Source organism: Spermophilus citellus (assembly GCF_964194105.1).
Source record: "Spermophilus citellus genome assembly, chromosome: 3".
Lineage (NCBI taxonomy): Eukaryota > Metazoa > Chordata > Mammalia > Rodentia > Sciuridae > Spermophilus > Spermophilus citellus.
In genome coordinates, this window is record NC_138184.1 from 49,183,168 (window position 1) to 49,196,300 (window position 13,133).

A 13,133-nucleotide genomic window follows, 5' to 3' on the forward strand; every position below is an offset into this window, starting at 1 on the left:
TGATTAATGTAAAAAAATTAAAACAGTTATTTCCTGTAGAGGCAGATGACAGTTAAATGCTCATGTGTGAGACAATGCAAGAAGGTTTATAGGTGAAATGATTGGGTTAGGAGAGCCTTAACTTTATCAGTGCATTAATTCCTGAGAGGGGATTAATGGACTAACTGATTGGTAACTATAAACAGGTAGGATGTGGCTGGAGTAGGTGGCTCACTGAGGCTGTGCCTCTAGGGTTTGTATTTTGTTTACACTGAGGGAAGTTCTCTCATACTCTCTGCTTTCTGGTACAATATCCTGAGCTGCTTTCTCCCATTACATCCTTCCACCGTGATGTTCCGCCACAAGGAGTGAAGTTGACCATCTATAGACTCTAAAACTATGAGCCCCAAATAAACTTTTCCTGCTCAAAATTGTTCTTGTCAGGTCTTTTGGTCACAGCAGTAAAAGAAAACTGACTGAAACAATTGTAAAGGGGAAAGAAAGAAACTTTCCATGTAAAGTCAAAATTAGGAAGTTTTAAGATGTATGCATTGCATCACATGCAAATTTTGCACAATAAAATTAAAAACAGGGCTCATCACAATTGTCACCAGGCAATAGTCTGTGTAATTATATGTTAATAAGGGTTAAATTTCTGGCTCATTTTTGTTTTCTGTTGCATTTGGATTCTTCTATCCTGTACTTAACACAATACCTGGAATACAAAGTGTTCTATGAACATTGTGGGAAAATAAATAATAAATAAGTATTGAACACTCAGTCCTGCAATCGCTGAATTTAGTTTCTTTCTCTCTCTCTCTCTCTCTCTCTCTCTCTCTCTTTCTTTCTCCCCCCCCCCCTCTATCTTTCTTTCTGTACTGGGGATTGAACCTACAGGCACTTTACCACTGAGCCACATCCACCCATTTTTTACATTTTATTTAGAGACAGGGCCTTGTTATGCTGCTTAGGGTCTCGCTAAATTGCTGAGGATGGCTTTGAATTTCAAATCCTCCTGCCTTGCCTGCTGGGCCACTGGGATTACAGGCATGTGCCACTGCACCTGGCCTTCACATTGTATTTTAACTGGCTGGCTCCTCTCCATATTTTATGGTAGCTGTCTGTCAACCTACCTCTTAGTTTGTGAGAGTCTCATAACTTAGAACAGGACTTACCATACCCTGAGTTCTGCATAAATGTTAAATTAAGCAACAAATGCACACTTATATGAATAAAATTAACAGGATAGGAAGTGATAAGCATCATTAAAGAGGCAAAAAGAAAGTGTCATTAGAGTTGTCAAAAGACAAAATTACAATAAATTTAGTTATCAAGCTAATTGGTTTTTATTTGCAATTCATGAATTGAAGCAGCCTCTGTTCTACAAAACAAAATGAGAGCTTCTATGGGGAATGGGTAACTGGGGGTTTGTATGACGAGAAACAGGAAACAGAACAATGGAGGGGGGGACTGATTGGTTAACATCAGGTTCCTACAGATATATTTTTGTAAGGATTAAAGCAAAAGAGTTTCCTGATAATAAGAACTCAAGAACTCAAGTAGGCTGGAATCTCGTGGGGTTTTTTTGTTTGTTTGTTTTGTTTTGTTTTGTTTTGAAAAAGTGGTCTGCTTTTGGATCTCTCCGCTTCCTTAATGCTTCAGTTTGAGCATATAGCATCAAGCATGAGTGACTCCATTTTGGTTTGGTCTGGTCTGTTCAGACCTAGTACAGGAGCTCCCCAAACCATGACCTCACATAATTTTTTTAAAAAAGAGTTCAGAAATAAGAAAGATTATTTTGTGGAAAACAGATTTTAAAAAACATTAGGTTTTTATTTGTGGAAAAGAAAGATATTATGGGTTCTTTATGTTTGGAGAGATTTCTTCTAGCTATGTTGGAGGTAAACCTAGACTTTCCACTCAAATCTCCACTTTGGAGATTTGCTCCAAGGTGTTCTGAACTCCCAGACCAGGTGAGGTCTCCTCGTCCTGCACTAAGATAATCCCCTTATTTCTCTTTCATGTCACTTATCATGATTGAAATTTAACAATATGTCATCATGTCTTCAGCATCTGTCATTCTCATTAGATGATAAGTTCCATGAGAGCAAAGACAGTGACTACCTGTCTAGCTCATGGCCTTGACCATGGCACAGAACCTGATGTGCAGGAGGCACTTGATAACTGTTGGTCAAATGAATCTCAGCATCTGTGATATAGATGAGGTCTTAGGTATCTTCTAGATTTTACAAGCATATCCTTTTATGGATGAGCAAAGAAGCCCCAGCAGAAGATCCTCGAACACATAAATGTTGCAGCTGGGATTGGAACTACTAGAGCCTAAATTTCCAGATCTCCAGACCAAAGCCGTCTCTGTTCAATCCAGCTGAGGTTCCACACAGTGCCCTTTCTTCTACTTGCCTATGACTAGAACCGAGGGTCAGGAACACAACATGGGAACACCAAAGAACTGATAAACACAAGGCTCAAAGTCACAACATTGGCCTTGTTCCAGGTGACAGTCCACGTCAAATACACAAAACCAACAGTGTGTGTGTGTGTGTGTGTGTGTGTGTGTACACGCGCACGTGTATTTCCCTAGGGTGTGTGTGTGTGTGTGGGGGGGGTAACAACTAAGAAATGACTGATTTTAAAATGTTCACACTTAAAGATTTCTTGGGAACTGCTTACATATCAGACTTGTGAATTGAAGACATGGGGCAAGTCCTGACTAAGAAACACCTAATGGAAGATCTCAAAGTGCTGAAGATTAACTGTGACTCCCTGCTAAGCTGATAAAAAGAAAAAAGAAAAAAAAAAGAAAAAACAATAGACATGCTTTCATCAGATCAGGGTGGGGGAACTGGGCTGATTTTAATTTGGAATGTGAAATTCCCATTTCTTTTGATTTTTTTTTTTTTTTAACCAGGGCACAGGACCTCTCTATCTTTCTAGATGACTGAACAAAAGCCAATTAGCTACCTGGATGAAAAACACCATTTCTATTCTGTGCCTGGGTCTTCCTTGGCCCTTATCCCACCCCGCACCCCAGCGAAGAGCTCAACCCTTGCTCAGTCAAAGTGGAGAGGGATGATGAATCCAGGCTTGGCCAGCACACAGGGAAACCCCCTAGAGGGCAGTTATTTCCTCTGCTCAGGAAGCACTTCGGCTGAAGCCTTCCTTCCCTCTTGTTTATGACATACAGTTTTTCCCCAGGGCAAGAACTTCACTTTGCAACAGGGAAACCGCTATCCTGTCAGGATGAGGGATGGATCCTGCTCTGCTGTTTTCTGTTCCACTGTCCTTTCTAATCCTTTCCTCCAATCTCTACCCCCACCCTCCCACACACACCCAGTGGATGATGTTGGAAGTTCTAAAGTGGATGCTGGATTCCTAAGCCACCCCTTTTCTCCTCGCCTGGGTCTCCTTCACCCAGAGTTCCCAGGGCCACAGGCAGTGATCAGTTGTTGTGCTATTTCAGGGTCTCTGCATCCCTTCCACTCCAAACCCCCCACCCCCAGTTTAAAATCAGACCACCGAGTCTATAAGACAGGCCCCTGCAGCGTGGTAAGCACTGCAGGACACTGTATTGTGTCCCCACCTTGGGTCTTTGTGACTCTCATGCTTGTCATCCCTCTGAATGTCACCAGGCTTTTTATTTTTTTTTTCCTATTACTTACAAAACAACAAAGAAAAATTATTATAGAAAACTTGGTAATGGAAAAAGCTTCTGCAAGATACACAATTCTAAACCACATTTTTTTTCCCTCTGTGCACCAGCTCTGTGCAATTGGCACTTATTTGAGACAGCTTTCAAAAAAAATATGTTTGTGGTTCAAAGATAAGCAGGTTTTTAGTAAACTGTCAAAAGGACTTTTTTTTCTTTCTCCTTCGCTTGCCAGTAGAAAAACTCAGAAAGAAACTGTAAGTGGAGGAAGACATGCTTTCTGAATTTTCTAGATGTATAAATCTAGTTTTCAGAGAATTATCAATAGATGAGGTATTCAAGGCGATGGGGGGGGGGGCCTCACTCCTCTCCTGAATGGGATTTTGCTATCTAAATAATGAAGGTTAAAAACACTAAAATAATCACATATGGTAACGAGATCTTTTTTTTTTTTAACTATTTTCATTATAATTATCAGTCTTTTAATAAAAGCCTATGTTAATTCACAGGATAAAAATTTGAAAAAGGGAAGTGTTGTTTTAACAAGGCCTCTGAACATCAGTCAGTCATGACTGAAAATTGTTCCCTTAAATAAAAACTAAAGCAGGGAATAAAAACTAAAGTAAGAGAAGGCCAATTTAGAACTCATAGGCCACCACAAATAGGGACAAGCCAAAGGGCCCAATGGACACTGATGTTCACAAGGAAGTTACCCAGCCATTGAAGACAAGGCAGACCTGGTTTCTATAGAGGACTCACATTTTGGTTTCTTTACATGTTACCTATCAGAGACTGCACTTTGCCCCTTGTCCCAATATAGTTTTCATAAAGAACAATCAAATGCCATGATTAAGGGCCTTAGAGATGTCAAGGCCAAAAGCCCATGGTGAAAAGAGAAATCTCTGAAAAGAGAAGCATTTAAATGTAAAATAAAATCCTCAGAATAAAGGAGGCATAACTTTGAGGGTTGGATAGCTTTTGATGATTATACAGATAGAAAACAAATTCTTCATTTTTAAAGCACATGAACATTGGAATTATGTGAGGACTTTGATCTACAGCAAGAGAAGGTACAGATACAACATGTCTTTTCTGTTTGGAGCACAAGGAAACTAAGACCTCTGGAACTTTTAGCTATATGGTTTAGGACATTTCACAAAACCCCTTTTTTTTTTCTCTCCCTGTAGGAAAACAGACCTCCAGCTCCCTCTGTTCTTCCCCAGCTCACAGAGCAGGGTCCTCCTCAGCAATATTTCACGGTGAGCAGATGGTAGTCTGAAATTTTTTTGATAAAAACAATCCTCTGGCAGAGGTTGCTGAGAGGTCAGCAGAGCCCAGATTAACAATTGATCAGCTCTAATGGACCATCATAGCAATAAACGCAGAGCCGGAGCCCAAGCCTGCTACCTCAGTAATGGCAGCCGGCCTCACACCTGGCTGTTAACAGACTTGCACTTAATAGCATAGAAGCTTCAGCAGCTTCAGAACCTTCATCTAAGCAAGGATGGGCTCTTCCATGCACATTTGTCTTATCAAAGAAGGGCCTCTCTTTTATAGGTTTCCTGCAAAGTGCACAGTGTAGACTCCAACCCAGAGATGTCACCTAGGTCTGAGATCCAGGTAATGAGTGATGCTCTGTAATATGATGGGTTATTTCAACATCTACTCTTGTGTTCAGATCACAGTGGTACCCTCCAATATTCTTCTGCTCAAGTACAGAAAGGGTGACTGAGGAGGACATATCAGACTACCCCTTCCTTTTCACAGGAGAACAAAAACTAAAGAATTTTGTTCTTGGTATCATTTCTTTTTTCCTTGAGAGAAAGACCCCAAAGCTGCATTTGTGTTATAGTACCACACTTAATAAGGGGAACCAGCTATGTGATGCCAAAATTTTATTGTAAAGTTTCCATAGTAGGAAACCAGAACATTCCTAGAAATAGTGATAGCCTCAAGCCAGGCGTGGTGGCACATGCCTGAAATCCCAGCAACTTGGGAGGCTGAAGCAAGAGGATCACAAATCTGAGGCCAGACTCAGCAACTTAATAAGGTCCTAAGCAACTTGGTGAGGCCCTGCCTCAAAATTAAAAAATTAAAAAGAGCTGGGGATGTGGCTCAGTGGTCAAGCATCCCTGCATTTAATCCCCAATACCAAAAATAAATAATAATGATAATAATAATAGCTTCAGATGGGCAAAAAATTATATCTTTATAGTAGCTGAACTAAACTCTTGGACATTTTTCTTCTGCTAAAGGATAAATGATCCCCTAAAGTCAATCAAGCCAGTCACACCACCGGCCTAGGACAAGCTCTGCTACACTTAGTAGAAAACTGATTTCAGAGTAAAACTGACTATAAAGACCAGAGCCATAAATATCAGATTTAAAAAAAAAACAGTCTTGACTTCAGCAATATTTCTTGCTCCTGTAAATTCTTTTCTTCCTATTGGATCAATGGATTCAAACAATTGGTCCAAAAAAAAAAAAAAAGGACCATGATATTCTCTAACACATTAATCTCAGTACAAGGGCCAAAATCAGGCAATCCAACATGAACACAAAATTATTATCTAAGGCTGGAACATATTCAAATCTTCCTTTTTGGCTCAAGATCCAGCCCGGGATCCCATGCTGCACTCAGTGGTCACGCACTGTACATCCCTTCATTTGGAATGAATCCTCAATGATGACTCTCTCAACCTTGACATTTTTAAAGATGAGTGGAGCCAGTTGCTTAGCAGAGTGTTCCTCCATCTGGAGTTATCTGATGTTTTATCGTGATGATATTCAGGCTACATATTTGGGGCAAGAATTCCACATACGTGACATTGTGTATTTCCAGATCATCACATCTGGAGATATTCAGAGTCGCTTTGTCTCCATTATGGTTTCCATCGAGAATGTCCCACTCATATGGTGATGTCTTGGTCCCCAACTCAGTAATGTCAAGAGGTGGCCAGCAAACGGCCTCCAGGTCTTCATGGGGACACCATGTGAGGATAGAGGGAGGAAGACCAGGTTCTTGTTACGGTTCTCCGTTCTGTCCTCTGCCCCTTCTCTTATATCTTTGCTCAAAGAGCTGGACTCGCTTCTTACTTTTCTCTCAATGTTGCCAACAGTCCTTGGTACTTCTTCATATCCCCCTATAACCTTGTATGCCTGTCTACACTTCTGGCTGTATTTCTTTCCTGGGTTGGATGTTATGACTGAAAATGACCCCAGATTGTGGGGTTGAAAAATGTTGGCCCCTATTCTTCAACTTCTCCACCCAGCTTAATGACTCGGGGCTGAATTACTTCAACTCCAACATCAGTTGGATTCTGCCATGTTGGGCAAAAGATAAGAAAGCAGGAGAGGGTTATTGGGGTGTCTTCTCTACAAATTCCACCCTTGCCTGATCACCATGAATGGCTATACTCCTCTATCAAATACCCTTGCCTTATGGCCACATTCTCTGGGTTCTAGAAACTACTTACTTTCTCCCTTTACTTCCATAGAAGTATGGTTAGCTTTGGAGTATGGCACCATCCCTGTTCCTTTCTCTCAATATCATCATTTGCTTGTTTCTCTCAATCTGACCACACATCTGTAAATATTCCTCCTATTAAACTTTCCTCAACTACCCCCCATTTGAGGGTGCACTCTTTTACCCATAAGGAAAAAAATATGGATGGAAGTGATAACAAGAGATGCATCCATGGGAAAGAGCCAGCCTTGGATTGCCATCTTGTTGTGCTTAAAATTTTATGTCTGGCTTTATATTTTCCATATTAATGAAAACATAGCAAAATAAATACTATTTCCTAATTGTGACCACATGCCACTAAAACGATATATCCTAGCAAATAGCAGAGTAGAAGATTATGATTTGTTCCTTCTGTTTCTCAAGAAGAGAGAAAAAGCTACAAAATTCAAAATGACAATTCAGATAAAATGTTCCTCCAGAAGGGAACCCCCCAAAATTCTAAGTTTCAATCCAATCACTTGTTGCCTTTTACCATGTTTTCTACACACATCAACATCTAAATCCTTCTCAACCAAACACAGGTGTGCCATGATCATATACAAGATCTCCTGCAAGAAATTTATTAAATAGATGTTTAAGTCCCAAGTATGTAAAGCCTTTAACTTTTGACATGTGATGTTCAGTTTTAACAACCAATACTAACTAAGTCAGATCCATTACAACATTTTCAGTCACTTGTATACCAAAATGCAGACCTGGAAGTTGGATTTGGATATTTGCCCTATTTTATCAATTTATTATTGAGAACTCCGGTCTGTTGATGGACCTAACTCCCTACACATGGCAATCTGTTTCCATACATGTGAGTGTGTGACGTCACCCACTGTAACAGTCATTGGTGAAAAGTGGTTGAGGATTGCTATCTTATCCTGCCAAGGCAGAGGCACATTCATTCTGACTCCACACCATCCTCCCAAAAGCCTCTTCCAATTGTTGAAACCCACAAAGCCACATAACTCCAACTATAGTCAGTTACCTGTAAGTCTGCATCAAATTCGTGTTTCAGGTGTGCCTCTTCTGCAGCCTCCACGAGACGCTGTGAAGACAGAAGGTGACATTCAAGATCAGAATTGTGGCCTAGACTCCATTTGTACAACATGGAAAGTCTGAGATTCAGGATATGCATGGAGATCTGGAGGCTTTGCTCCTGGGAAACTGGAGATAATTATGCCATTGGCCAAATTTAACCTCTGCTTTCATTATTCAATTATAACTTCTCCACTAAACACTTATCATTATTTATATCTACAAATACACATGTGTTCTACATTCATTTTCATAAAAATTCAAAGATACTGGCTCAATGCGGATCCAACACCTACCTAGAACAGTACATTCTGTAGGTATAGAAGGCCCTTAGTCAAGATTTATTGAGTTGAACTGAGTCCAACTCTATGTGAGCTAACATTCTTCCCCTCTGGTTTGGAAAACAGCACTTATTTTAATTTCCCCATTCAAGGTCAATTCTTTTGGCACCCAGTTCTACTATACAATTATCAGGTGATAGTTATTTGCATTTTATGGTACACAAATGCCATTTTAGCAATCTGCATCCCAATAATATAATCACTGAAACTAAATCAATACACAGGACCCATGAGAACACCATACTTAGTATTTGTCTTATCCAAGAAATTCAACAAATTAATATTCTTACCAAAACAATTTCATGACATGTCCTTATTTAAAGAAAATCTGTCATCTACCAGTTTTATTTTAATTTGAATTCACCAACCAAAAGATATTTCCCATCATGAAAATATAGACTAGAGGATATTGCAGAAAACTCATTTAGTGAAATAATATTTCACTAAAATTTCAAAGACTTGAAAAATGAAACCTTTAGAACTAAGTAAAAATTCAGCCACTTTTATTTTTTCCATGGTTACTCTTGTAGCTTATGCTGTCTTTATTTTTTATCTTATTATTTTATTTTTGGTATCAGGGATTGAAACCAGGGGTCCTTGGAGTCACATCCCCAGCCCTTTTTTTTAATATTTTATTTAGAGACAGGGTCTTGATGAATTGTTTAGGGCCTCACTAAGTTGCTGAGGCTGGCTTTGAACTCATGATCCTTCTGCTTCAGCCTCCCAAGCCGCTGAGATTACAGGCATGCGTAACTGCTCCCGGCTGCCTACGCTGTCTTGACTTTGCTTTTTCCTGTCATAACACAGACCTGAGTTTAATAGGTCATGTTTGAAAGATGGTGACGGTCGTTTTAAGCTCTAAAGGGTCATGAATAAACAGATAAATGTCCCAGGAGTACCTGGGTGTTTGAAAAGGGTAACTTCAGAGTGCAGTAAAGAGCACCAAAGCCCTCTTTCTCCATGGGACTTACAAAGAGAAGGGCCAGCAAAGATAGCGATCCCACAGACAGGAACCAGGAGGGGTGGGACTCTGGTTTCAAACACTCCCTTCAGTTGGTCAGGAAGGGCCTCTCCTTCCCTGATCAGACAGAGAACAGACCCCAGAAGATATTTCAGAGCCAGATCCAGAAGACCCGTTCTTTACTCTAGCCCAGATGCCAACCCTCTTGCGAGGGATCTTGGGACAAGCCCAGTTGTAAAAACCTGGGGCAACCCCTTTCCCTCTCTGGGCCTCACTTTCCTCATCTGAACCACATGAAGAGGTGACTGTAGAGTAGGGATTCTCAAAATATAGTCCCCTTCTGCAGTATGGGTTTCACTTGGAAACTGGCTAGAAATGCAAACTCTCAGACTGCATCCCTGTCCTGCCAAAGCAACAGGTCTGGGGGTGGCCCCAGGTAAGGCCCATCCCCCTGTGGTTCAGATGTTGCTAAAGTTTGAGGGCCACTGAAGATGGCACTCACCCCATGCCCTTCCTCACCCAGATGCTTTGATGAACGGGTCTTACCAACCCTTCAAGGTTTCTTAATTCTTATTTGTCTTTTTAAAACCTGTTTGCATATATACTTTAATTTTAAGACACCGAATTATTTACAGAAAAGAGACATTATAGAGAGGGTGAGAAGCAGAAAAAAAAATAGGAGCAGACACTGTGTGTGGAGACTGTTGGCCCCACGCTCTCACTGGCTTATCTTGGAATCATCCTAGTCAATGAAGTTTGGCAGGCTTCCAGGATCACATGGTGCAATCTGCAAAGGTATTGATATGAATCCTGACAGATGAGTGACAGGCAGCAATAGAAGAAATCTATGTTCCTGAGAGCTTATTCTCTTAATCTTTGTAACAGATTTAGAATTTCTCTGCACGGATTATGAAATCGTTACATATTGAGCTTTATAGAATGTGTATAAATATTATGCATGTCTGAACACTTACATTATCAAAACAAGTCATGCATTTTGAGCATTTGTTTACTTAAACACCTTAAAAAGTTTTTCAATGGATTCTGAGAGTCCAGGGGGAGAAATAAAAACATCAATGAAACAGCCAATTGATCAAAAGATAAGAGCAAAATAAAACTTCACAAGGTCCAAGACAGATAATATTGGGGAAAGAGAGAGAGGGAGAGAGAGAGAGAGAGAGAGAGAGAGAGAGAGAGAGAGAGAGAGAGAGAGAGAGAGAGAGAGAGAAGAGGAGAGAGAAAGGGAACAACAATCTTGTTTCTTACTAACAAAATGAAAATAATAGGTGAGTTGAAGTTATGCAAAGATTACAAGGGACTGTGTTTCATATATAACATTTCCTTTACACATGTGTATGTGTATGTATATGTCTATGCACATCATATAATCATACATACTCTTTAACATATTCCTGGATAACACCATACAAAATGTATTTCAACCACAAACACCACAACACAAGGGACAGGACACAGAAGGAGCACACTGGAAATAATTCAATAATACTGCCTTCTCTGCTCAGAGCAGCCAAGACACTGCCTTCCGTGCTGAGCACAGAGGACACCAGACTCTGACTTCTGATACTGCTGACCAGTTTTGTTGGATTTTTTTGTTTTGTTTTGTTTTGTTTTGTTTTGGTATTGGTGATTAAACCCAGGGATGCTTTGCCAATGAGCTAAATGCCCAATTTCTTTTATTTATTTTTTTAAATTTTGAGGCAGGGCCTCACTAAGTGGCTGAGGCTGGCCTTGAACTTGTGATCCTCCTTACCTCCCAAGTAAGTCACTGGGATTACAGGCATGCACCACCACATGTTCAAGTTAAATTTGCTGCACGCCTGTCTTAAACTTAATTTCACTCACAAATCTTGTTTCCATGAAGGTTATTTTCCCATCATGTTCACTCCAGAGCTTTAGGAAATATGATTCAAGAGAAGATAGTTGACTGGCAGCTACACATAATAGTTACCTCGCATGAAGCAACTAAGTACTTTGGAACAGGGCTCCCTGCTAGGATATTGCCTAGACATGGCCAACCACTGGCAGAGGCCGATGGGAGATGGGCCTACACTTTCTGGAAGGATACAGGGGAAATCTCCCAGGATGCACTCTTACTGTGCACAAGGGGCACATGAAGAACTCCACACCCTGTAGGAGCAACAAAGGATAGTTGACCTTTCTTAAAAAAAAATGTTCTTTGAGAAGGAAACCATGTGCCATAAATTTACCTAAAATAGACTCCTGGGGACCAAAGTTCCTACTGTTATCAAATAAAAAATAAACTGAATCCTCATCCAACAAAGTCAAGGCCATTTAGCTTCAAATTCTGACACTGGCCAGTAGAAAATAATAGCCCATAACATCTCTTCCCTGAGCAAATATCCATCAACTTTGTCAAAAGAATGTTTTAAAAAATAAGTTTGATTATCATTGGCAGGCAAGAAAAAATCCATTAAAATTTCTAATATTTTAGTGATTATGTGAGGAATCACCACAGAGCCTGGGGAAAATGATTATTCTATTATATCTATTAGAAAGGCAATGTATTTTAATAATAATAAGTTAATTTTCTCTTATATGAATTTCCTTTTTGAATCTGCAGATGGGATTACAGAATTGTGAATGTGGTTTTTAATTAAAATTGAACACTGGAAATAAAAATGGCTTTGAAGACTCCAGTCTTCAGACTGAGCTCTGAGGTACGAGAAAACAACAATTTTGTTCACGGATTGTTTTTTTTTTTTTTTTTTCCTTCTTTAATGCCAAAGCATTTCCTTACTCAGTAAAAAGGATAACAATATGGTAAAATATAAATCCTTTGTACAAAAGGTTGTACAAAGCTAAAAGGTTGTAATTCAAGAGTTGATGCACATTTCACTGACTTTTTATATTTCTACATAACTCTTCCCTTTTAGGGAAATAAATACAAATAAGAGCTATCTTTATAAATAAGAAACACAAGACTCCATGGACCACGGAAAGTATTTATAGCTGTGGTGAAGGCGAAGCTGCTAAGGGGAACAGGGGGGATATTAAAGCATTTCATTGAAAATCACATCTTATTTCTTGTGACAATGACCCCATGTATATCTGAAGAACACTCGAAATGCACAGCCTCCCACTTCCTCCCCAAACACTTAAATCAATAGTAGGGTTAAAGCCACTGGAGAGGTCAAACTTGGTCATGTCTAGAACAAGGGAAAAAATCAGACCAAGATTGCATCAAAAAAAGAAAATTATATTTCTTTCTTTCTCTCCTCCTCCTCCTCCTCCTCCTCCTTCTTCTTCTTCTTTGTGTGTGTGTGTGTGTGTGTGTTCTGCTTGCATTTTCTTTTCCTGGTCATTTTTTACTTAACAATGGGAGAAAAGAAAGAAACATGCATTGAGATGTGGGAAAGAAAATGGAAAATATGATATCCACCCGAAGGAACTTACTACTGAACTCCTACCGATTCCATCAGAATGAACAAATTGGGGACCAATGAAAATAAAAAGTTAATAAAAAAACCCTAAAACAGTGGGAGGGATAATTACAGATGAAAATCCTTAAAGCAAAACAATACTATAAAAACCATATGGAAAAGCAAAGTAAAAAGTTATTTTTATTTCTCCTGTTAAAGCTCAAAAGCTTTG

General features: G+C 39.7%; 1 protein-coding gene across 2 annotated transcripts in view; it reads right to left on the reverse strand.

Annotated features, from left to right (window-relative positions):
• Nucleotides 1-13,133, reverse strand: part of CACNA2D3 (calcium voltage-gated channel auxiliary subunit alpha2delta 3) — an 890,062-nt gene that overhangs the window by 617,244 nt on the left and 259,685 nt on the right. For both annotated transcript variants that reach the window (XR_014021224.1, XM_081287674.1), the window contains exon 4: nucleotides 8,149-8,208. Coding sequence is in view for 1 of the 2 variants with exons in the window: in XM_081287674.1 (XP_081143800.1) it covers nucleotides 8,149-8,208 (60 nt within the window). In the remaining variant the exon portion in view is untranslated. The remainder of the gene's footprint in view (nucleotides 1-8,148; nucleotides 8,209-13,133) is intronic.